The 25,577-nt window shown below is 41.8% G+C and overlaps 1 protein-coding gene across 4 annotated transcripts in view; it reads left to right on the forward strand.

Annotated features, from left to right (window-relative positions):
* WDR59 (WD repeat domain 59) overlaps positions 1–25,577 on the forward strand; it is a 76,167-nt gene that overhangs the window by 45,038 nt on the left and 5,552 nt on the right. The window contains exons 19-26 of one of the 4 annotated variants that reach the window (XR_012509229.1): positions 3,081–3,137; positions 8,812–8,945; positions 10,010–10,091; positions 14,022–14,134; positions 15,857–16,007; positions 16,102–16,174; positions 16,646–17,121; positions 19,572–19,698. Coding sequence is in view for 2 of the 4 variants with exons in the window: in XM_074370435.1 (XP_074226536.1) it covers positions 3,081–3,137; positions 8,812–8,945; positions 10,010–10,091; positions 14,022–14,134; positions 15,857–16,007; positions 16,102–16,174; positions 19,572–19,698; positions 19,853–19,995 (880 nt within the window). In the remaining 2 variants the exon portion in view is untranslated. Of the gene's footprint in view, positions 1–3,080; positions 3,138–8,134; positions 8,227–8,811; positions 8,946–10,009; positions 10,092–14,021; positions 14,135–15,856; positions 16,008–16,101; positions 16,175–16,645; positions 17,122–19,571; positions 19,699–19,852; positions 19,996–25,577 lie in introns of those variants that run through there. The other 3 variants (XM_074370435.1, XM_010967179.3, XR_006719315.2) reach the window with 3 other exon arrangements.

Raw genomic sequence — 25,577 nt, forward strand, 5'->3', positions numbered from 1 at the left:
GCTGTCCCCCAATAATTGAGAAATGATAGATTGACTATAATTAAAATTTACGTTTTTTTTTAAAAATTGAGTTATTTAAAATAAAACTCCTATTTCCAGCAAGTGTTAGAGGTGTTTTCACTTCAATTGCAGTATAGTGTCTAACTGTCCAGTTGACGTGATGGTTGGCCGTCTCTGACTTTCTCCAGTGTTAGGGGTGTATGTGACCGAAATGAGTGGCAGGAACTGATGCTTGAGGCAGGACCAGTCTTGGGCAAAACCTTCAGTTGAATGGGAAAGTGATTATTTTTTTTGTTGCCTTTCTAGCCAACTTTCCAGTCCCCTTCTTCACATCTCTAATGGGGTTCACCGCCAGCCCCAGCTGTCACACACCTTGGAATACCTTGATCTTCCCAAGTCCTTTACATTAAGAAAAAATTTTTTTCTTTTTTCTGCAAGCTAGCAGGTAATTAGTTAGATGATTTGATATACTGGTTGGAACTCAGGCATTTTACTGACGTAATAGCTGAGCAAACTCACGGTTGGGTAAATGTGGGAATTTTCTGTAGTATCAGGGTCAGGTTGAGGAGATCTTTTAGTCAAAGAGGCAGTTCTGAATTCCCCTTCCAATCATGCCACATGCTACTCATGCTTGGGTTCGGATTGGGCAACACAGATCGACTAGCACTTTTGTCCCTGTGATAGTGTGTAAAGACCATGTTTAGTCAAAATAACTCCGGTTCTGAGATGGGACCTCTCCTAATGCAGAAGCATTTGTAAAGCCTACATTTGTGTTTTTGGTGGTCTGGCCTCTTTTATTACAAACACCGTAATCATGAAGAGAGACCAAAGGCACGTGGATAATTACCTCTTATCAGACAGGATCTACTGAGGAGTGGAGGAAGGATTGTTATATTTCAGTTTGGGGTGATTTCCAGTGTGCTGCTTCTCCACAGAAAATGGGCTATTATAGTCCCCTAGGATGACCTAGTAAGTGGTCTCTGGATTTTATCTCAGACAGTGACCAAACAAAATGTGGGGGGAGACACTTTTATATAATTTTATATGAAACTTTTGTATTAATGTATAACATATGTACAGAAAAGGTCATGATTCATAGATATATAATTCAGTGAATTAACAGTCACACAGGCCAATAAATAGAATATTCTAAGATACCCGGAAGCCCTGGGGGAGGGAGGCATATTTTAATGGATGACATAAAGTAATTGTTAGGTTAAATCATATAAAATTGCTGATATTTCACCATTTTTTGACCTTAAAAAAATTTCATGTGGTTCAACCTAATGAGAAGCTAAAATCAGCTTAATAACTGAAGTCAGTCATTTTGTGATGAATCTGAAATAAATTTGTAAATTCTCCTTGAAGTTTGTTCATATCTATCCCATTTACATGGGGCATAGGAGAGGAATTAAAGATTTGGAAAAAAGGCCATAATATCATATATAGGCCATCTTACCTTCCTCACGGAAGGCAATACAGTTTTATCCCTCGAGGAATATTTTCTGATCCTCGGGTATCTAGTTTCACAGGTTAAATAATATCACTTTCATTACTTTTTTCCTGGAAGCAATTCCAGTTTACTAAATTTTTCTGTACGTAAGTCTTCATTTTCAGCCCAAATTTTATCTCCTACATACTTTTATTTCTGTTTAGGTCTCTACCCCTGAGAGCTTTAAATGACTAAGAATAAAGGAAAAGAATACAACTGCATTGAAATACAGCAATGAAGGAATTACAGAGTATTTTGGAGATTACCAGAAATCTCCATACAGCCACTGGGGACTCTTTTCTCTTGTTTTTGTGTGTTTTTAACTTGCCATACTTAGGTTATATTGTTATATCACCCAGATAGTCTCCAAATGGAATTCCAGTGTTCACTCTTAAAATTTTTTTAAGTGTGAGAGATGTAAAAAAAAAAAATCACATTTCATAGGAAGTTAGAAAGCACAGAGAGATACTAACATTCAGTTGGTAACTAGACCAACTATTAATAGCTGATGAAATATTATTTATTCTTAGGGTAAATTAAAAGGTAAATTAAACTTACAGTAAACATTAGGCATTGCCCTCTAAACATTTTTTAAATTGGCACCCTCCCACATTTGCTTTAGTTTAGGTTACTGAAATAGCTCTGATGTAAATAACGAAGGAGGTCTTGAAGTTAATAGAATAATGTCTGATTCTGATACTAAGTACTATATATGTAAAATAGATAAATAGCAAAGTCCTACTGTATAGCACAAGGAACTATATTCGATACCTTGTAATAGCCTATAATGAAAAAGAATATGAAAAGGAATATATATATGTATAACTGAATCACTTTGCTGTATACCAGAAATTAGCACATTGTAAACCAACTATACTTCAATTAAAAAAAAAAAGGAATTCTGACCCCAAAAAAAAGAGAGAAAAGAATTTCTGATTCCCCCAAACAGTGTTTTGCCCTCCCTGTTTCACACGGACACTCATGTGGTTGGCAGGAGCCCTAGAGAGTGTCACCTTCATTTCTCAGGCTCTCGCTTCCTTGTGGCTCCATCCTGAGGATGGTCCTGTGGTTCTAAGGTCAAGACTTTCAATTCCCCAGTGCCCCCAGCCACACACCAAAAACAATTTGGTGTTGAATCTGTCGAGGAACTTCTTCCTTTTAAGGAATGAGAATCTTCTCACACATACGTGGGCTCTTGAAGGGGAAGCAGAGCTCTCACCTGTTATGATCTTATGATCTTAATCATAAGAGAACCACAAATCTCCATCATAGTTCCTCTGTCAGAGCCATGTGGACATCAGCCTCCTAATATCTTGAAATGTATTTTGGACTGAAGGACATAAACACTGATGCTGTGTACGGGGTATGATGGGTTCAGGGTGGGGCTGGGTGGGTGGAGGGAATCCAAATACTGCTTTGCTGAGACCTTCAGATTTTTCAGTCATTCCAATCCCAATTTTGCAGTAGATTATGGTATCTTAGAATCCAGCAGATGTGTAGGAAGCTTTCATTTTACTCTATATTTTTCCCTTTTAATTTTCTTGGTGTTTTTCTTCCCTCCTCCTGGGTGTAACGTTTTCACGCACAGATGTCTCCTCGCTCTGCCCGGCGGCGTTGGTCCATACAAGCAATTAACGACTTCCCGGTACTGTGCGCTGTGCAAATGCTTTCCTTAACTAATCCTGTCTCTGCCCAAAGGCCCAAGAATAAAATGCCACCTGCCTGGCTTTAAGGAACCTGAAATGACAGGCTGGCTGGTTTTCAGGACCAGCACGATCAATTTTTCACTCCTGGGAGTCGGGCACCAAGGACTTGCCTGCTGGTTCCATCAGTTTCAAATGGGTGCATACTAATGCTGTTAAAGATGGTGAATGGAATTCTTTGAAAATGAGGCTAAATACTGGGTTTCTTGGAAAGAACCCTGATTATAAGCCTTTAGCTCACCTGATTTCTCTTGGAATATTTCTCTAATTTCATAGAGCTTTCAAAAGCCTACCTCTGGCATGGGGGGTGGGCAGCAGAGGAAGATATAAGAGGCTTCTACCATTTTGTCTCTTGTTTTATCATCTTGGTCTAGTTCACAGAGGGAAGTACCCACCTGCTTCATTGGCATGACGCCTAAGCTAGTTGTTAATCCTTGGGGAATTTCCTGGGGCAGATTTTCCCCTTGCCATCAATATTGTTAACAAAATCTCTGCTATAGACATCCTCTCTTCCTTTTCTCTTGCTTATTCTCTCCTCTTCTGTCTTCCTCTCCACCCTCTTCATGTTTCAGTAGTGCCAAGATGACCTTAGGCTGTGCAAGGCAGCCTTGAGGCTTTTGTATAAATTTCATTTGGTGTTAAAAAAAATATTTAGGGGGGATAGTCTTACAGCCTTTTCATATATAAACCAGTTGAAATCCAGAGCCCTGATGAGCAAGTACCACTGCTGCCCAACAACTTGGAGGCAGTGCCGCCAGCATGGCCACCTTTCTTCAGAAGACTGTCCCACCGACCTGACTGCTGTGTTTCCACTGATTTTCCAGAAGTGCCTGCTCCTGCTGCTATTTAAATAGGAACTCATTTTGACTCACTGCCCACTCCACTGATTATGTATTGTTGATGGGGTTGCTGCGAAGCAGTTGGTGGCTTATTCTTGGGCTCTTTTTACATTTAACCCGTTTATTGGCATTGATGTTGCCTCCAATTGTAGCAGTAACACTGGTGGTACAGTCGCAAGCTGGCTATTGGTTGTCATTCAGTGCTCTCTGCACCAGTGCCTCCCTCCCCACCCCGTTCTCCCCTGTCCTCTTTCCCATAATTCCATGAACACCTTCTTGGTCTGTTCAGAGGAGCATCCTGGTCTCATCGTGTGATAACTTGTGTGTCTTGCTTTGTCTCTCCTCCCTCAATCCCTGCTCATGAAATCTGTGGGGAAGGGGTGTTTTCTTTCCCTGGGGCATTGAGAAGATCTAAGAGAAGTGCAGAGTCTTTGGCCTCCTAGAGGTACTGATTTTACTGCACAGAAAAGTGTCCACATTTTAAGCCTGTCAGAGTGGGACCGGAGCAATGCAGGATGTTTAGGGGGCTTTGGGGCCACAGTGCCCTTCACCCGGAGGGGACAGCCACACCTCAGCCCGGTATGTCACTGTTGTTGTCACCTGACAGTTGTTCAGACAAGAAAGACTCCTAAAATCACCAGCAAGATACTAAGGCAGAGAAGTCTTGGGGAGGTGTGGATGGGATCTGAACCCCTTTTGTTGCCAAAGCACTGGAGGAAACACCCTGAAAGATTATTCATGCTCATTAGGGAGCAGCAGGGACCTAAGGTCCCAGCATCTGATTTAAAATTTACTGTAACTTCATTCAGACAGCCTGGTTGGATTTGAATCCCCAGAATAATTGGCTGCGGGACTGGATTACTAAGTGACCTCTGTAGCCTGAATGGGAAATACTTCATATTTAAAAACCATCAACCACCAAATTAAACAAAACTATTTTGTGACCCTCTGAAAGATTTTTAAAATAATGTTTTGCAGTTATTCCTTGCTGGATTAAATGAACAAAAAGAGCTGTCCCTTAATTTTTTTTTTTTACAGTTTGATTCTTAGTGGCAGCTACAATCTGAGTGATCCTGTGTTGGGGAGTCTCCTTCTATTATAGGCTCAGAGGCAGCTTAGCGAGATTCCCTAAAACATCACCTGTACATCAGTACAGATCAAACAGGGAAGCACCTGCAAGCCTGGTGTCTCAAGAAGTTGACAGGGAAGTCCCAGGAAATTCAGACTCTGATTTCCATAATTCAGGGAAGGACAATTGCAGAAAATTACCCCAGACCACTGTCTTTACATTTTCATCAGGTCCTTTTTTTTTTTTCTTTGGTGGGGGAAGGTAATTAGGTTTACTTATTTATTCTTAGAGGAGGTACTGGGGATTGAACCCAGGACCTCATGTATGCTAAGCATGCAGTCTACCGCTTGAGCTATATTTTCCCCCTACTTATCAGGTCCTTATTGATGGGAGAAGGGTGTAGCTCAGTAGTAGAGCATGTGCTTAGCATGCACGAGGTCCTGGGTTCAACCCCAGTACTGCCATCAAAATAAGTAAAAACATAAACCTAATTACCACCTCCCCCCCGAAAAAAACCCCCACAAAATTAAAGTGTTTTTTTTTTTTTTTTTAAAGTCCTTATTGATGACTCTGACTCACATGGGCTGGTTTCTCCTGATGTCTCTAACCCAAGACTGCAAATGGAGAAGAGCCCTGAAACGTCTGTTTGGACTCTGAGTTTTCTTTTCTCTTGAATGTGCTGAATCCTAACAAATCCGGAAAAGAGATTACACAGTGCAAGGTGCAGTCTTGTGAGTTTGGTCTGAAACCCAGCATCTTGGTCTGAGCCTGGCCTGTGAAGCCTGTTGTCGCAGGAGCACGGTACTCTGGCTCTGCAGAATGCAGTCCCAGTGCTTGGCAGAGAAGAGGCTTTAGAAGTGAGTAATTGTAGATGACAGTGTGTTGGCAAGGCCTCACGCATATCAGACGTTGATCTCCTTATATGCAGAAATGGATTCATTTTTAAATGGACCAAACTATTGACATGGCTTAGTGAGGACTTACTTTTTTCCTGCCTTTTCATCTAAAATCCTGCTCAGGTTAACAAGTGTGGGTTTAGCAGCCTGACAACCTGTGTTCAGATCTCAGCTCTTAGGAGAGTGGGTGGCCTTGAGTAAGCCTCACACCCTGATTGGTAAAGCGGAGGCAGGGCCCCCTCTGTCAGGTGCTGTGGGAGCTAGTGTTGTCCACAATAAAACACGTCTTTAAATACCAAGTCACGCATCTGTACACTTGGATTTGTGTCCAGGACATCTCTCATTCCCACACACAGGCTCCTCTGTGGCCCTTTGTCTGGAAGGCTCTGGGGAAATCGGATAATTGCTAGTGATCTTCCACGTCCATTACCCAGGTCCCCCGCTCAAGTATTTTTGACGTTCTAAAAATGATCCTTTTTTAGAAACATTTCAAGTCTGCTAGGAAAAACATTCTTACATGAACTAGTCTATTTGCAAATGAACCTCTTGGGGCACAGGGGCCTTAATATTATGCTTTCATTAGGTTTGCTTAAGAAGTCAGGGAATTGTGGATGTTTCTGGTGTGATCTGAAAGCAATAGACCGCATCCCTCATGAGGCCTCCGTTGGTTTCTGCTGTTTAGTTAAACGGAGCTGTAGTCAGTTGCTCACTTGTTCAAGGGCTTCTCATTTTCTTTTTAATAAGGAGCCAGACTGAGTGCCTGGAACAGTGTTTTAGAAGCCTTTCAAACAACCCAGAAGAAATTAAGTGGATCCTTTTTGATTCCAGGCAGAATATTTTTAGTGTAGCTCTTTTCTTTCTGCCTTTAGGAAAAAGTCCAGTACCCTAAATCTCATTTGAGATGACTCATTACATGGGATCTGTGGGTGTGTCATTTCCTAGGATTTTTAAACTTCTGGAAACCTGGAGGAAAATCACAGTGGAATGAGTTTGTGGACTTAGGCCCTCCCTGTTCCAGTTAACCACATCATGCTGGTTCCTGTCTGCTGGGTCAGTGTACTCCGAGTCACCCTGCCTAAAACTGGACAATGTGCTTTGTGCACGTGGGACGACACCGTCTTGTGTGGGTTGTCATTGCCTGGCTTCAGCCCATTCTAATAGGCTGTTTGCTCTTGAACCCACTCTCCCCTTATTTGCACCCACATCAGGGATCTTCTTTAGAAAATAAACAGGGCTAGCAGAGAACTGAAGGGCTACCTGCCAGGAATAGCTGAAGCTTCCTTTTGTATTGCAGAACAATGACTTGTGTATGGATAAATAGTAACTGAACTGATTCTAAGACCAAATGGGTTAAGGTTCAAAATTGATAATGTGGCATATGTATTTACAAATTATGATGAACAATTCAGATACTTTAGCTCAATGTCTGCATTTACTTGCCATGTGCTGAGTCTGAGTGTCCTGGGTTTAGTAGGTTCCATGACACTTACTAATCCTATAGGAAGTTAGATGCATTGGACAACTTTGGGGATTAGATGGGACATCTCAGAAATGCCTGAATATAGAGTGACGAATTTCTGGAGGAGCGATTATATAAAAATCACTGGTGGAAAATGAATTTATCTGGGAGTTATCTAAATAATGATCTAATCTACATACCCAAGAGTTTCTGTACATTCGTAACAGTTATAGATAATTAAATTATACTTTTTCAGTTTATACTTTACAATTTTACCTTTTCATTGTCCCCTGATTAACCTTTTGAAATTAGAACCACAGAGCTCATCATGAGCCCAAAATGACCAATGAGCAAAGGGAGAGTGACCTGAGCCTGAATTTGCAGCAAAAAAGGAACATGCCCAGGGTCACACTGAGCCAATGCATGTGGTAATAAGACCAGCAAATCTTGGTTTTCTGACTCCACATTACAGACCCTTTCACTCATTCCTTTTGCCTTCTTTGTTAATAAATATGTCACTTCCCTCCTGAATCACTTTGCTTCCCCTTTCCAACTGCTGGCAATATAGTAAAATAGAATGTTGCTCCCTTGGCTGGTTGGCATTTTGAAGATACTAGATGGGGCTATGCTCTCATAATTCTCATTTTCCAGGACGTCTCTCATTTCTCACACACAGGCTCCTCTGTGGCCCTTTGTCGGGAAGGCTCTGGGGAAATAGGATAATTGCTCATGATCTTCCACGTCCATTACCCAGGTCCCTCTGCTCAGGTATTTTTGACACTCTAAATGGTCAATTTTAGAGATAATTCAAATCTACTAGGAAAAACAGGGTGATTCTCCTTGAGCTGCTAAGTTTCTCTGTCTGCCTCCCAATGATGAAGTTTTGCAGATCCCACACTGCTGTGTCTGAGTTAAATTTTCAACAAATCCTATTAAAACTGAAAAGAAAAGAAAAAATAGACTCTGATTAGTTTCAAGCAAGAACTTTGAACCTAGGGCTGAAGCCAACCTTAAAAGTTGCTCTTCTCCCACACTTTTGTGGTCTTTACTAACTTATTTACCAGCCGTTCTTCCTTTCTTTATTCTTTTTAATTCAAGGTATCTATTTTTGAGCACCTGCAGAATGTATAGAGCACTGCAGTGAGTGCTTATTTTCCTATTAGGACTTTGGACCACGAGCTCAATGCCCTTTGTCATCCTTTTATTTCCTACAGATGCTGATTAATATAATTGTGGGCATGATATAATGCAAAGTCTCTGCAAATTACCAATGACCCAGCTGTGCTATGCTCTGCTGCCCTAGGTTTCCATGCATCCAAGTCCCCATTAGTTATATCTTGTTGTCTCCCCCAGAAATCAAGGAGGTGGAAAAGTAAGCGTGAGGGATCAGACTCTGGCAATCGACCAATCAAGGCTGCTGGGAAAGTGATCATTCAGGATATCGCCTGCCTTCTTCCTGTTCACAAGTCACTGGGAGAACTGTACATGTAAGTTCAAAATTTCAGCTGCACCGTGCTTCTCACTGAGACATGAGTATCAGAGTCATTTATTTTTAAGATACTGGTATCCTCTCTTCAAAAGCAGTTTTAGGAGAAGCACAGTGCCTTAGCTTTCTTCTGCCGCATGACAGATGACCACAAACCTGATGACTTAAACAACACACATTGATTATCTCACAGTTTTCCTGGGTCAGGTGTCTGGGCGTGGCTTACCTGGGTCCTTGCTCAGGGTCTCCCCAGGCTGAAATCACAGAGTCAGCCAGCTTCCAAGCTCATTCACATTGTTAGCAGAATTCAGTTCCTTGCAGCCAGAGAACTCTGGGAGGTTCATCTTCTTTGATACCAGTTGGAGTGTCTGATGCTTCCCCAGCTATGGTCTCACCTGATTAGGTCAGGCCCACCCAGGAGAATCTCCCTTTGATGATCTTTGGAGTGATATCCCATCAGTATTTACTGGTCTTGCCAGTTAAAGGGAGGGTTCATACAAAGTGCATCCAGCAGGGGCAGAAATCTTGTGAACAGTCTCAGAATTCTGCATCCTACATTCAATATGTAAAACAGTTCAAAGCAGAGCCACTTTGGTTGAAGGGAGTTGGGAGGTGAGTGACAGGCACACAGAAGCTGGCCTGTGGTTCCCCTTCTTCCTGAACTTGAACACATAACAAAAAATATTTTTCTGTTATATATACACGGCATACTACTCCTTGCGTTAGAAACTATAGTCAATATTACACGTTATCTAAATCAGTTTTTATTCAACCCTTAAGCTTGGGGAACTTCCCAGAAAAGCTGGCTGGCAAATTGGTCTTTGAGTCTGGCCTCCTCCCCTGACTTTGAAGAGGTGAGCAATTTCACCTTCCCTAGGCCTGAACTCACAGCATCACTTCAGCTGTAGGTAACCCGTTGCACTGAAAGGGAACTTAGCGCCAATACAAATAAAACATTGTGAGTGGCAACTAATGACGCAGTGTTTAGTTTATCTGTTAAACCAGGAGTAATTGATTTAGGAAGTGAGACTGGAAAGAAACTTTAAAATTCTTTTTTAATTTTAGATTGAATGTGAATGACATTCAAGAAACATGTCAGAAGAATGCTACTTCCGCCTTGCTTGTTGGGAGGAAGGATCTTGTCCAGGTATTTTTCCATCCCTTTGGTTGGAGATCTGGATTTGTCTTTTTGAGCAGGTTCTTTTCACTTTATAGTTGTGGTTGAGTGACATTTCAAGGTGTGCCTCCTGTTTTGTAATTCCTTTCCCATTTTCTTTGCCAAATTACAGGGCTAGAACAGCTGTCTAAATCCCTTGGCTATTTTTCTTATTGGTGCTTAGTTGAGAAGGCCCTAAAGCATTTACTAAGTATTTTCATAACATCTCTTTTCTATGCTAGTGCCGTGGTGATTGTAATATACTTCAATGTGGATATCTGTATCTTTGTTATTTACACCCTCAATTCTGTTTTTTACTTTTTTTTTTTCAGTGGAGGTACTGGGAATTGAACCCAGGGCCTCACGCATGCTAAGCATGTGCTCTACAACTGCTGTATTTTCCCCTGCTCCTTGTGTTTTTACTTTTAAAAATGCTTCATTTCATAAAAGGTTTATCAAAGCATTCCTTAAGATGGAGACATATTCAGTTTTTAAATATGATGTAATATTACAAAACTTTAAATTTCCTTCATCTTTGCTGGAAACACATCATTGCATTAAAGCAAGTTGCTCCTATATATTATATCTATATATCTATATATCTACATATATATATATATATCTATTTTTTTTTAACATCTTTATTGAGATTAAAGTCCATAGACCATGCATTTCACTCACTTAAGGTGTACCATTCAGTGGCTTTTAGAATATTCACAAAGTTTCGGAACCATCACTGCAATTTTGGAACATTTCCATGACCCTATAAAGGCAGCCCACACACCTTATCTATCACCGGTCAGTGTCCTCTTCCCCAACCCAGCCCTCGGCAGCCACTAACCTATGTTCTGTCTCCATTGCACCCTCTATTCTTTAATAGGAAGGTTAGATTGAGTGATGGAAAGTACTATTGTCCTGTCTGCTTAGTTTTCCTTAGAACCCTCCGAGTGATCCAGAGCTAAGACCTTCCCTTGATTTTTACCTGATTAAAAATCTAAAGATTTCCATTTGTCTCCTAGTAAACACTGTCCTGTCTCTGCCCCAAACCCTTTTAAGTGAAACTTGAGTCACAGATTTAATCTATTTCTTTAAGGACCCAGCCAGCTAAAATTTTGCAAACACTGAGAAGGCAAAACGAAGTAGGGGAAATAAAATAGTGTGGAATTTCTGACTGGAGGCGCAGGCCCGCTGCCGCTCAGCAGTGGTGTAGCCCTGGGCACAGAATTTCGGGCTCTCTCAGCCTCTGTGTATATTTGTAAAATGACACCCACAATAGTCATTACTTCGTAGAGGGGATGAGAAGATTGGTTCATATTCTGAAAAAGTATTCTCTGAGGAAAAATGATTTCCTAAAGTGTTTTTATTTTTGTTTTTCCTTTTTAAATTTCCAGTACTTTTCTGGCAGGGTTGGTTTGGAAGGTCGGGCTAGTCTGAGAAATGTGGAAAGACACTCCCTCGGTTTCAGACACTCCTGGGTTTACACCAGGGCTCTGTCACTCTGGGGGTTGTGCAAGCCTAGAGAACCATTTCATCATCTTAAACGTCCGCTTCCTCAATTGTAAAATAGGGAAGTTACAGATGGGCATGCGCATGCGCAGGGGCTTTCCCGCGCGTGTGCTTAGTGGGCTCTTGTCGCGCGACGCCTGGGAACTGTGCGGACCAGACGGCCGTTAGCAGTGGCCGGGGCGTCCTCCAAGGTCTGCGTCGCAAGCCGAAGGCCTGGCCAGCCGCATTCTCCGCGGGACCAGGGTGCCTGGGGAGTTCCTGCCCTGGTCGGGGCATGTTTTTCCTCGTGGAGCGGCCGTGAGGAAAATAAGAGATGAAGTGCGTCCGGGAGGCTCCTGGACCGCGACGGTCACATCCTACCCGGCCTGCCCAGAGGTAGAAGCAGAACCGGGAGGCTGCAAGGTTGACGGGAATGGAACCGGGCTTATGGAGGTTCAAAAGATCCTTCTGCTCGGTTCCTTTCCCTCAATCCAACACTGATAAGGAAGACTTTAGGGCGAGGGCATCCCCGCACCCTCACTGGTCTCAGACTGCGTGCGCCTCCTTGGGACTCGCGTGGCATCTGTGCAGTTGTTCACGCAGTGTGGGACGAGCGAGTGCCCACAACCTGCAGGCGCCGGCCTTCCCGGGTGCACACCCAGAGGGCACGGTGCCATTCTGAAGGATGCAATTACGTTGCTCCTAAACCGATGATGATAAAACTTAACGCAAGCTATTTGTAGGGGAAAGATAACAAGCTGCATCAAACATTAGGAAAGTGTAGACTGTGGGCTTCCCCCGTAATCCGCCGCTCTTGAGATTGCCATTGTTTGTTTTGGCGGGGGGGGGGGGGTTACTTTTAAAATGGAGGTACTGAGGATTGAACCTAGGACCTCGTGCATACTGAGCATGCACTCTACCGCTGAGCTATACCCACCTCCCCAGAGATTGCCATTGTTAACTTTAACTCTTGGTTGGCTATACCTCCCTATTTTTTCTATGAAAATAGATGTCCTTGTGTTAAATAAATAAATAAACCAAAACAAAACAAAACTGAATACTTCTAAGGTCCTTACAGGAACTAAACAAGGTAACCTGTAAAATTTCCATTCCTGTATCTGGTAGATGGTAAATACCCAATATGTGGTAAGTTATTGCTGCCGTTCTTGCAATTATAGTCATCATTGTGGTTTGGCATTGCTTATGAGATGGAACTGACATTGGTGCAGATGCTTGGAGAATTTTTTTAAAATTCTTTGTGCACATTTTGAAGATGATGTGTATATCCTTTTGCAGAGAGCTGCAGAAATAAATAAACCTCAGTGTCAGCTATTTCTTTTGAAGGCATTTAGGAAATGTGTGTTAGAAGTGAGGAAATAATGTGCCCAAGTTGTCAACCGGGGGAGTAAACAAACTTTCCTATCCCAGAAACCCATTAACTTCCTTTAGCAACCATCCAGATGTGCCACTGGTTATAGACATGAATGTTTCTCACCTGAACCAGTACTCGTGGGCATTATTTAAGTATGTTGGTGCCACACGATTTAATTGATTTTTTTTTCACTTATCTGATGTGTTTCTATACCTGTTTTTCAGTATTTTTATTTGCTTATTCTTTTTTCTTCTATTTTAAACTCCTTGATTCAAAGTCTGTATCTTCTTCCTTTTGAGTTTATCTTGGAGTCTAGTACAGCTTTCCAGTTAGTGGGCATACAGTGATATATTGCTACTAACAAAGATTTCCCAAAAGTAGTATTCCATTTTTAAAGGTATGGAGGAGAAGGGGCTCTATTGAAGGAATGATGTATTTAGCGTGTGCTAGATCTTGGATTTAGTAAAGCTTCATGGACTTGAGTTTCTGCTTGATGACTCTAAGTCCCATGAGATTTCAAGTCTGGAGATAGTCCCAAGATTTGATGTCAACAAAAAGAAGCCGAGTCTATTTTGTCTTGGCCTATTTTTCTGTAGCTTCAGAGAGTGCGCTAAAACTTGTCACGGAAGCCACAAGGTTTTTCATTATTTGGGCAAAGGACAGAGCTTAAGTATGATACCGAATACATTTTTTTTTCCCTCCCTGCCAGTTCGCAATGAAGCAGCAGAAAAAGTCACATGAGCTAGTGGTTAAATAGACTGCCCAATAAAGTTATTGCCTGGTGTCATTTCTCTGAAGTCTGCTTAATAAAAAGTTTTTAAGGAGAGTGTTTTTCAAATGTGCATACATGTCCCCCAAGAATCTTGCTAAAATGCAAATTATGATTCAGTAGGTCTGGAGTGGGGCCTCAAGTTCTGCATTTCAGTAAGCTCCCAGCTTTGGCCGCCAGCAGAGTAGCAAGGCTTTGGGCTGTGGGTGGAGGAGAGGGGGGTTCTTGTGCTTCCATGGTTCCCTGGCCTGGGCTCCCTGGTCTGAGTGTGGGTGTCTCTCTTTGATCTGTCTAGGTTTGGTCGCTGGCTACGGTAGCTACAGATCTTTGCCTTGGTCCGAAGTCTGACCCAGATTTGGAAACACCCTGGGCTCGACATCCGTTTGGGCGACAGCTGCTGGAGTCCCTGTAGGTTTTGAGAGCTAAAAGTGAGGAAAATGAGTGATGTCAATTTTAGGTCTGTAAACACTTGCAGTGTTACTGTCTAAGAGAAAAGTGCAACAGCCTGAGGCCTGGTAAGAGGATGTGAGACCTTTCCTTTCAGTGCTGCAGGAACTTCTATGCAGAACTCACTTCTTACAGCAGGAGGAACTATGCAATAGATGTCATTTATCACAAGGATTTCAGAATCCTGTGTCCTTTAGAGAGTTGTGCTTTGGCCCAGAAGTCACATCAGTCTGAACACAGGAGTTTGAGCTCTTTTTTTTTTTTTAATTTTAAAACTATTATTATTATTTTAATGGAGATTGAACCCAGGACCTTGTGCATTCTAAGCATGTGCTCTATCACTGAGCTCTATCCTACCCCCGTGTTTGAGTTCTTGAGGTAGAAAATTTCTCGGGTGCTGTAGAGTCTTGCCCCTGCAAGCAGACAAGAGAATTGCATGTTGGCCTTCATATTTTCCAAAGGCCATGATGCTTTTACCCTTTAGGCAATTTATGAAAACATTGAGTTTGTGTTTGACTTACTGCACCGAAATACAGCAAACTGGAAACACAATGTGCAAAATGATTTACAACCAGGTACAACCATTGGAACCTCCACAGGCCCAAGTCCTGACAGAGATAGAGCAGCTCTACTTGTTAGGTGGGGGTTTGCTTTACTTACCTGTTGAGGCCAGACCTGGCACCCAGTTCAGTTGCCTCGTGGTAATGCAGGGATGCTAGAGCGTGTTCTACCCACTTCGTTTGGGGCTGAGAAGATAGTGTGAAAACACCTTAAAAAATATTAGACATTGCTTGGTAGGAAAGTATCAGTTTAACTCCATTGCTAAGGCCAAGTCCTTGTGATCCCTGTCTCCTGGTCTAGCATGGTGGTCCTGAAGGGAGCAAAGGGAATACGAGTACCTGCAAGCTAAAACCATTCCCTGTTGTCCTTACTTAATAGCTCATGTTCACCCTGCCACCTCCCAAGTCTGTGACCTGCTCCCATGCTGTGGTGGCACCGTGCTCTTGGAGCACCTTCCCCTGGCCTTGGGTTCTATGAATGGAGGTCATCAGAACCCCCAGAAAGCACTGTGATGCCTCCTTGGAGTTGGGGAGGCTGAGAGAGCATGTGTGACTGCACTTGAATGTGAGTCAAGTCTACTTAGTTCTCAGAGAAGCTACTTTCCAGTCTGAGCCCAGGCCTGGAGGCCAACCGGGAGCTTTCATATTGGTTACCTGGGTCATGTGTAATACTCCATTACATGTTACTCCCAAACACAGTTAGCCAAACTCAAAGGAGATCAAGCCACTGCATCCGTGGAAAGCCTTGGTTCCTGATGGGGGTTTTTGAGGCAGAATCAAGAATTCTCCCTTCTGGGGAGGGATAAATTAGGAGTTTGGAATTAACATATATAAAATAGATAACCAGCCAGGGCTGACTGTATATAACACAGGAAACTGTGTTCACTTATCTTGTAATAACCTCTAATGGGAAAGAATCCAAAAAAGAATAGATTTATATATATATAAGTATAACTGAATCACTTTGCTGTACACCTGTAACATTGTAAATCAACTATACTTCAACTGAAAAAAAAAAAGAGAGAATTCCCCTTCCTACCCGATGGCAACAAGCCACCATGTAATGGTGTCTGTTGTCCCTCCTTCCCACCCTTGGCTTCTCTCCTTGTCCCCTTTTCTCCAGGTTGGCTCATTACTGCCGACTCCGGGATGTGCAGACTTTGGCCATGCTCTGCAGTGTGTTTGAAGCCCAGTCTCGGCCTCAGGGGATACCCAACCCCTTCGGGCCTTTTCCCAGCCGTTCAGCCAACCTCGTGGTGTCCCACAGTCGATATGTAAGCTGGTGTTTCCTGGTTTAACCTGATTTCGCCCAAAGGCCAGCTTTCCCTGGGGGATGGCCTTGTCACGCAGCCCCCGTTTGCTCCGCAGCCCAGCTTTACTTCCTCTGGTTCCTGCTCAAGCATGTCAGACCCAGGGTTCAACACTGGTGGCTGGAACATAGGTGGGTACAGAACTGCCTTTGCCTGTGCTGTTTTTAACACTCTTAATGTGATGTGTACTTTGATAAATGTAATCTTTAGTGGATAAATAGTCTGCATATTTTCCCTTGTTTCTTATTTCTCTTTAAATTGAGTGTGATGGGGATACCATAGTCAGCAAGAGCTTGGCTTTCCTGTTTGAACAGGCTGGTTTCCACTACGTCTCTGTGCCTTGCTGGGTCGCTTTTCACTTTGTAACCTTGAGAAATGACAGTGGGACTTCCCCCAAACCTCACCCTTCTCCCTTTCGCACATGCCCCTTCCTCTTACCTGCCTCTTCTCGTGTACTTCTTTCAATATAGAGAAATAAAACTGACCCTGATTCCAGCTGGCCTTAAAGGTCTATTTAACAAGTAGGTATTTTGTATTTTCTGGGTTTTTTAAATTTCTTCTAAAAAATGATCTTAATTTTCTTTTTTTTTTCTTTTTAACAGCAACATTATTTATAATTGCCAAGATATGGAAGCATCCTAAGTGCACATCAATAGTTGAATAGATAATGGAGATGCAGCATATATATGTAATGGAATACAACTCACCCTTAAGAAAGAAGGATATTTTGCCATTTGTGGTCCTTCATTCACTTTTTTTTTCACTTCAAAAACCAGAATTTTATAACTGGCAGAGACATTTCCATTACATAAAAAACAACAAAATACCTAGAAATAAACTTAACCAAGGAGGTTACCTATATTCTGAAAACCGAAATGACACAAAGAATGGAAAGATATCTTGTGCTCTTGGATTGGAAGAATCAACACTATCAAAATGACCATACCACCCAAAGCAGTCCACAGATCCAACGCAACCCCCATCAAAATACTCGCGACATTCCTCACAGAACTAGAACAAACAACACCAAAATTTATAAGGAACCATAAAAGACCCTGAACAGCCAAAGCAATCTTTTGTAGGTCTCTTTTTTTTTTTTCTCTTCTTTTTGTTCTCTTTTCTTATGATTTGATGACTACAGAAGGTCCTTTAACATTTGTTTAAAGCTGGTTTGGTGGTGCAGAAATCTTTTAGCTTTTGTTTATCCGTGATGCTTTTGATTTCTCCAAGTCTGAATGAGAACCTTGCTGGATAGAGTATTCTTGGTTTTAAGTTTCCCCCTTGCATCACTTTAAATATATCGTGCCACTTCCTTCTGGCTTGTAGAGTTTCTCCTGAAAGATCATCTGATAACCTTATGGGAGTTCCCTTGTATGTTATTCATTGCTTTTCTCTTACTAATTTTAATATTTTCTCCTTATCCTTAATTGTTGTCAGTTTGATGACTGTGTGCCTTGGTGTGTTCCTCTTTGGGTTGATTCTGTATGGTACTCTCTGTGCTTCCAGGACTTGGGTGACTGTTTCCTTTCCCAAGTTGGGGAAGTTTTTGGTTATTATCTCTCCAAAAGTTTTCTCAGGGCCTTTCTCTCTCTCTCCCCTTCTTTTGCTGGGACCCCTATAATGTGAATATTAGAGCACTTCATGTTGTACCAGAGTTCTCTTAAACTATCCTCATTCCTTTTTATTCTTTTTTTTTTTTCTGTTCCAAAGTAGTGGTTTCCACTAATCTGTCTTTTAGCTCACTGATCTGTTCTTCTGCCTCATTTAGTCTATTCTTGGTTCCTTCTAGTGTATTGTTCATTTCAGTGATTTTATTCTTCAACTCTGTCTGAGTGTTCTTTATATTTTCCAGCTCTTTGCTAAAAACTTCACTCTGTGCATCTGTACTCCTCTTGAGTTCTCTGAACATCTTGGCCATCATTACTTTAAATTCTTTCTCAGATAAATTACCTATCTCCTCATCACTTATTTTTTCTGGGACTTTATCTTGTGCCTTTGCCTGGGAGATATTCCTTTGCCGCCTCGTATTGTCTATCATTCTGTGTGTGGATTCCTTCTACAGGCTTTGGGATTATTGTTCTCTTATTTCTAGTATCTGCTTCTGGTGGATAAGGCTGGACTAGAGGCTTATGCAGGTTTCCTGGCAGGAGGAGCCAGTGCCTGCCCACTGCTGGGTGAAGCTTGGTCCTGGACCTCTGGTTGGTAGGGCTGTGTCTAGAGGCCTTTGTAGCTTAGGAAGTCTGCTGATGGATGTGGCTGTGTTCCCACCCTGTATGTTGTTTGGCCTGAGGCCTCCCTACAGGCTGTGGGGTGGGGCTAGGTCTTGGTGCTAATGACCCAATCAAGATGTCAGCCTCCAGGAAAGCTCCTGTAGATGAATACTCCCGAAAGGTCTGCCATGAGCTTTATGGCCCCTGAGTGAGCTGCAGCCATCCCCCACGTCCCCTCCAAATCCAGCAGGCAGGTCTGGCCCAGGTTCCTATGAAATCGCTGCCTCTGCCCCTGAACCTGGTGCACGTGAGTTTCTGTGTACGCTTCTCAAGTGAATGGAGTCTCCATATCCCCCAGTCCCGTGAGGCTCCTAGAGCCAAGCCCCCCAGCCTTCAAAACCAGATATCCTGGGGTCTCCTTCCCTTCCCAATGCCGGGACCTGAGCTGGGGAGCCTGACGTGGGGCTTAGAGCTCTCACTCCTGTGGGAGGGCCTCTGCGACTTAACAAATCTTCAGCTTGTGGCTCGCCCACCCGGGGGTTATGGAGCCCAATTATATCGCTATCACACCCCTCCTACTGTCCTGATGTGGTTCCCTCTTTATGTTTCCAGTTGCAGAAGATCTTTTTTGCTAGGTTCCAGTCTTTTTTCGATGGTTGTTTAGCATTCAGTTGTGGTTTCGTTGTAGTTGCTAGGAGAGGCATGCTCCTGGTCCTACCACTCCACCATTTTGACTGGAATTCAGGACCCTCTTTCTTACTCTGTCACCAGCTGAGCAGGTGAAAGAAGGCGGTCGCTGCCTGTCCTTGGGGCTGGAACTCCTAATTTTCTTGATTACCAAAGTACCACATGCCCAGTGAAGAAAAACAAACAAAAAGTATTAGTGAAGAAAATAGTAATCATTGATTCCCTTGCCTAGTAATAACATCTGTTAACAATCCAGTACATTTCCTTCTAGTCTTTGTTTTGGAGGAGGTATGTGTGTCTCTCTCTGTTTGTGATTTTGTGTTCCATTTTTTATTTTACCGTGCCATGAACATTTTCTCATGTCATGTAAAGAGTTTTTATCTATATCATTATACCAGAATTTGCTTAATCATCAAGTATCCTTATTTATCAAACTGCCTTAATAATAAATAGCTTGACAAAAAGGTAAGGCTTGAAAAGTGTTCTCTTTCATTTTATTTCTCAGGATGTTCAACTTAGCGCATTTTTCTTCCAGGGAATAAATTGGAGATATGTGGCATTAGGAGAGTTTTCAGATATTTCCCATGCCTTCCCTGATTTCCGTCTTCCCTTCCCATTTGATTTTCTTCAGTGGGAAGAGAGACAGAACATACGTCTTCACCTTGGGGAGAGTCTTCACCAGAAGAAATCCGCTTTGGGAGTCTGACCTACAGTGATCCTCGTGAGGGAGAACGTGACCAGCACGATAAAAATAAAAGGTAGCACCCTTGCCAGGTGGGAGCTGCACTCTAACGGTGCTAAATTCTCCAAAAATCAGGACTTTGGCTTTAAGAAAGGTAGATTAAGTGCTTGTGGTATTGAGCCTGTTTTTAATTAACCGAATTGACTGGAAGTCTTTTGAATTTGACCCAGGCTTCTGGACCCTGCCAATACCCAGCAATTCGATGACTTTAAGAAATGCTATGGAGAAATCCTCTACCGCTGGGGTCTGAGAGAGAAACGAGCTGAAGTGCTGAAGTTTGTCTCCTGTCCCCCTGATCCTCACAAAGGGATCGGTGAATATGAATTTCTCTCTTTTCCTGTCACTTTGAAAGTTACCATAATTTAATGTGTCCGTAACATAGTACTTGGAATGAACTTTCAGTTTCTCATTTATAAGCAGGAACTTCTCAAACACCTTAAGTCTATTTCAAACTTCTGACAACCCTTGAATTTTATGGGAAGATTAAATTTTATTGTAATGGAAGACATTTTATATATAGTATTCAGCTGTTGATGGGAAGTAGGGATATTTATTCCATTATTCAACTAACAGTGATCAGACTTCTTTTAGTCACAGTGCTAGCACATTCCTTCCCCTTGTGGAGTTTACAGACCAGTGGGGGAGAAAAATAATGACAAATTGTGATCAGTATTTGTGAGCAAACAAAAAAGATGTTGGGGCCAGGGGGCAGGGATGGAGAGTTTTAGAAGACGTGTTGAGGTATGTTAAGAAGGCCTGTCTGAGGAGCTGAGATCTGAAGGATGGGATGGGCCACCTGTGCAGAGAGCAGCAAGACGAGCATCCCATGCAGAGGGAGCTGGGCCGTGGGAGAAATAACACGTTATTTTAAACAAACGAAGGAAGACCAGTGTGGCTAGAACACAGTGAAAAGAGTGGTGTGATATTGGACTGTAGGATTGTTAGGGACTTGAAAGTCATGGTCAAGAATTGGATTGTATTCTTAGTCCAACGGTGAGCTTCAAAGGTCATTAAGAAGTAAGTGATATGCTATGGTTTCCATTGTAAGAGGATCACTTTGGCTTCTACAGGAAGAAAGGATTGGAGGAGGGCAGGGGTAGAGGCAGAGAGATCGTTGGAAGACTGTTAGGGTCGTCAAAGGAAGATGGCCATTCATCTCAGGGTGATATCAGTGGAGGTGAGATAGAGATGGATGGAGTCAAAGCATATTTTAGAGGTAGACTCAATATGACTTACTAGCCAGCTGGATGTGAGCTTGAGGAAAATAGACAAAGCTTGGGAGATTCCTAAGTTTCCAGCTTGAGCAAGTGGATGAATGGTGGTGCCATATTCTAAGCTAGAAAAGATTGGAAGAAAACTGAGAACTCAGTTTGGGACTGTCAGAAATGTTGGTGAGATTCAGGCTGTAGAAGTCATGTAAACAGTTGGATGTGAATCTGGAGCTTAAAGAAGAGTTTAGAACTAACATTCAGAATTTGGGACTCTTCAGCACAGAAGTGGTATTCAAGCTGAGAGAATGGGGTTCTCTTACCTGGGAGCTAGTGGGTGGGGAGGAAGAGTAGGGAGGGAGCAAATAAGAGAGTCCTCTCCCACTGGGCCTTGAGAGAAACCAGAACCTGGAGCTTGAGTCTTGGAGGAAGAACCAGAAACAGAGACTTAGAATGAGATACCAGTGAGTTTTGAGGAAAAGCAAGACTGTGATATGAAAGAAGTTAAGAGGAGATATGTTTTCTGAAGAGGGACATAAACAGTGGCCTGAACACATGTTGATTTCCTCTCTCCCCTAGACCAAGACCTCAGAGTCTATATAGAGCTTTTCCAAAAAGGCACAACCATGCAAGGAGAGGTGATGTGGGCAATATAGTTTGGGACCTGGGAGGCAGATGGGTTAGTGGTGGCTGATTTTTACAGAAAGAAAGTTGAACCATGAACGGGGAGGCCGAAAACAACACACACGGCAGAACCCTCAGAGGGCTCGGGGCTCAGTGGTACCTGGTACCTCTGGAAGTAACATGAAGGTGAGATCAAAAACAGGAGTATTGTTTGATGGCCTTTCTGGGGTCCCCAGGTCCCCAGCCCTAGTTGGCAGAACAGTTATTACCTTTCCTCTTCCCCAGCAGAGAACTGGAAGCTCATTCCCCAGAGAAGGTGACAGATTTCCAGATAAAGGGGCTGCCAAGTAGCTAGCATATGAATGAAGATAGACCCAGGGATAAAGAGAAGATCCTAGAACCTTCCAGAGAGAGAAAGAAAACAGGTCACATACAAAGGGTAGAAATATGAATAGCGTCACACTTCTCAGGGACAGCAAACTAGATTCTGGAACTGGACGACGGCAGTGCAGCATTGCCTTGCCATTTCTTAAGAAAATGATCCTCTTGGAATCTCTTAGAATTCTAGCCTATAATTCTGTACCCAAGTTAGCCATCAAGTGTGAAAGTAAACCTTCAGCCTATCTGAGGAGGAGAAATAGAGTCAACCCAGGAAACCAGGGTGTCGGAGGGATGATGGTGAAGGAAGATGTATGTGACAGACCTGGAGATAGACCAGTCCAGGTTGGAGCTTCAGAGCATTGTCTCCAAAAAGAGAAAATTGAAAAAATACCTAGTGTATTCCAGTGTTTAATGTCTTTATAGAAGATTCAGATGTTTGAGAGAGTTTGGAGATAAAGTATCAATAAGCGTGTAACTAAGCAAACAAAAAACCAGAAGTAACTGTAGGAAAAACAAAATGTGCAAGAAAGGAAGGAGGTTACCATGGTACATGGCTTGGCTTGAATAATATTTACCTAGAGAAACAATGTGGAAACAATACTGATCCAACCAAAGGATCATAGAACCGTGTGGGGAAGATGAGGGACAGGTGGTGTATGAGTCTGGGCGGGAAGACTGGGGAGTGAAAGGGAGCTTCCACTGTGGAAGGCAAATAGACTACTTAAATATGACAATTAAGAAATAGCTTTATAACCGTATATGGAGACAGCAAGGTAAAAACAGTAGAGACAGTTAAATGGATTGGAAGAATTTCCTTAGGGAGTGATGGGTGTTGGGGTGAAAGGGAAGGCTGGTTTTGATAATACAATGTATAGAATAATTTGACTCTTTAAATTGTGTAAATACAGTTTCAATTTTACAAAACAAGCCAAAGAAATACATCGATTTAGATATTGAATAACAAGGATTATTTTAATACAGATTATTTTGGTGCACGTCCATGAAGAAATGCAGGCACAAAATGCCGTTTGGGTAATATATTTTTCAGAGCATCCACATGAATGAAAGTATACCAGGGAGAGATTAATGATGGCCTGGAGCAATTTGTCTTTTAAGATTAGTTTTCAGGAAAATGAATGAATCACAGAGCTAGGTAGCTGATATGTCAATCCATCAGCTAGTCTCTTATTGACATCTCCTATTATAAAGGGTTCTGGGTTCTTTGGGCTGGAAAAGGAACTGTAAGGTGTAGTTTGGGGAGGGGACGATTCAGGAAGTCTATAATCCAGAGAGACAAAACATGAGCTCCTAAGACTTAAATGATATTCAAGAATGAATAGTATGTCCTGATACCATTCAAACAATATTACCAGATTTAAAAAGCGAGGGCAGTTGTGGGGGTGGATTGTGAGAGTCACAGACAAAAACATTAAGTATTTTATCCTTTAAGTTTTTCCTTTCAAAGAGTCAGGTTGCCCAAGTACAGGAAACAGTAGGTGTTAAATAGGACAAGGTTGCCAGGTTGGTCTTGTGGTGAAAAATCAGCAATTTCCTCTCACACTTATCACATCTGCAAGGGTCATCCCGTATCGGCAGCAAGATTTGAGGGATAAAGTTGTTTTCATTTAGGGTACTGGATTTTGGAAAGAACTGGAGGCTTCCTGTATTTTGAGGGGATAATGCTAGACAGGGTATTCTTTAAAAAATAATCTCTGTGTGAAAGATGATTTTGTTTCTATTTTTTTTCCATTGAGGTGCGTGGCACTAGGTCAGAATGGTGGCAGAGCAAGGTGCAGCCCCACCCTCAGTTCCTGCCCCAGAGGTGCAGTTCAGCTCACCTAAATTTTATTCAGCAAGTTTCTGTTTCAGTTTATTAATTTAATGTCTTACTTACTTGGCTTTATTGTTTTTATTTACATTTGTGTAATGTGATGTTATTAACACACACAACTCTTTTATAGGGTTAACAAACTAGAACCTCCTTATGACACTAAGCCTTTGGAGTTAGCTTCTGCCTGGAGGTTTTGTAAAGCCATGGGAGTCATAATTTGATCATTCCATGTGCCAGCAGTGTTTTTATTGTCCTCGTTAGTTCATCTGTTACGAACCAAGAATGATCCATTTCACTTATGCTGGGTTTCACCTGCAAAGCCTGTATACCTGTGGTTGTATGTCTCCTTCCCTGAGATCCCCAAGTTTGTCCATGTTCCTATGAAAGACAGGTGACAGCTTTGTGACTTTCTCATAGTTTTACAAGTACAGATCTTTTATGTCCTTAGGTAGATTTATTCCTAGGTATTTTATTATTTTTGATGTGATGGTAAATGGGATTGTTTCCTCAGTTTCTCTTTCTGATAGTTCATTGTGAATGTATTTAAATGCAACAGATTTCTGTATATTAATTTTTGTAGCCTGCAACTTTACTGAATTCATTGATGAGCTCTAGTAGTTTTCTGCTGGTGTCTAGGATTTTCTTTGTATAGTATTTTGTCATCTACGAACAGTGAGTTTTACTTTCTAATTTGGATTCCTTTTGTTTCTTTTTCTTCTCTGATTGCTGTGTCTAGGACTTCCAGTACTATGTTGAATAAAGGTGGTGAGAGTGGGCATCCTTGTCTTGACCTTGATCTTACAGGAAATGCTTTCATCTTTTCACAATTGAGTATGATGTTAGTTCTGGGTCTGTCATATATGACTTTTATAATGTTGAGGTATGTTCCCTCTTTGCCCACTTTCTGGAGAATTTTTATCATAAATGGATGGTGAATTTTGTCAAAAGCTTTTTTTGCATCTATTGAGATAATCATATGGTTTTTATTCTTCACTTTGTTTATGTGGTGTATCACATTGATTGATTTGTGGATATTGAAAAACCTTTGTATCCCTGGGATAAATCTCACTTGATCATGGTATATGATACTTTTCCTATATTGTTGAATTTGATTTGCTAATATTTTGTTGAGGATTTTTGTGTCTATATTCATCAGTGATACTGGCCTATCATTTTTGTCATATACCTATCTGATTTTGGTATCAGGGTGATGGCCTTGTAGAGTTCCTTCTTCTGTAATTTTTCGGAATAGTTTGAGAAGGATAGATGTTAACTCTTTTCTAAATGTTTGGTTTGTGAAGCCATCTGGTCCTGAAATTTTTGTTTGTTGGGAAAGTTTTAAAATTACTGATTCAATTTCATTACTGGTAATTGGTCTGTTCATATTTCTTATTTCTTCCTGGTTCAATCTCAGAAGATTGTACATTTCTAAGCAATTTTGAACACATTCCACGTCCCTTGGTACCTCCTAGAGGTGTTCACCAGCATGGCCCAAAGTGTGCATATGCTCTTCCTGTTAACTAGCGGTCATTCCATTGTGTGTAACAATAAGATGCAAGAGAGAAACATTAATATTATGCTCAGTGACTTAGTGTTTTTATATTTTCTGTCTTTGGGAATTTATATCTGTTTGGAAATTGTCCACACCTCCAAAGAGTATTCCTTAGCTAAATGAAATATTAGTTCGAGGTCTTAAAGTTAATAAGGATATTAAAAATTAAGTTTAAGTGACACACTATAGAGAAACATAATTACTAATGATACATTGAATTTTTCAGAGATGACATTTTAATCATTTTACCCAGATTGAAATGGAGAATAATTAAGTTTAAATTTATAATTATCTCAAGT

This window comes from Camelus bactrianus, chromosome 9 (assembly GCF_048773025.1).
Source record: "Camelus bactrianus isolate YW-2024 breed Bactrian camel chromosome 9, ASM4877302v1, whole genome shotgun sequence".
NCBI lineage: Eukaryota > Metazoa > Chordata > Mammalia > Artiodactyla > Camelidae > Camelus > Camelus bactrianus.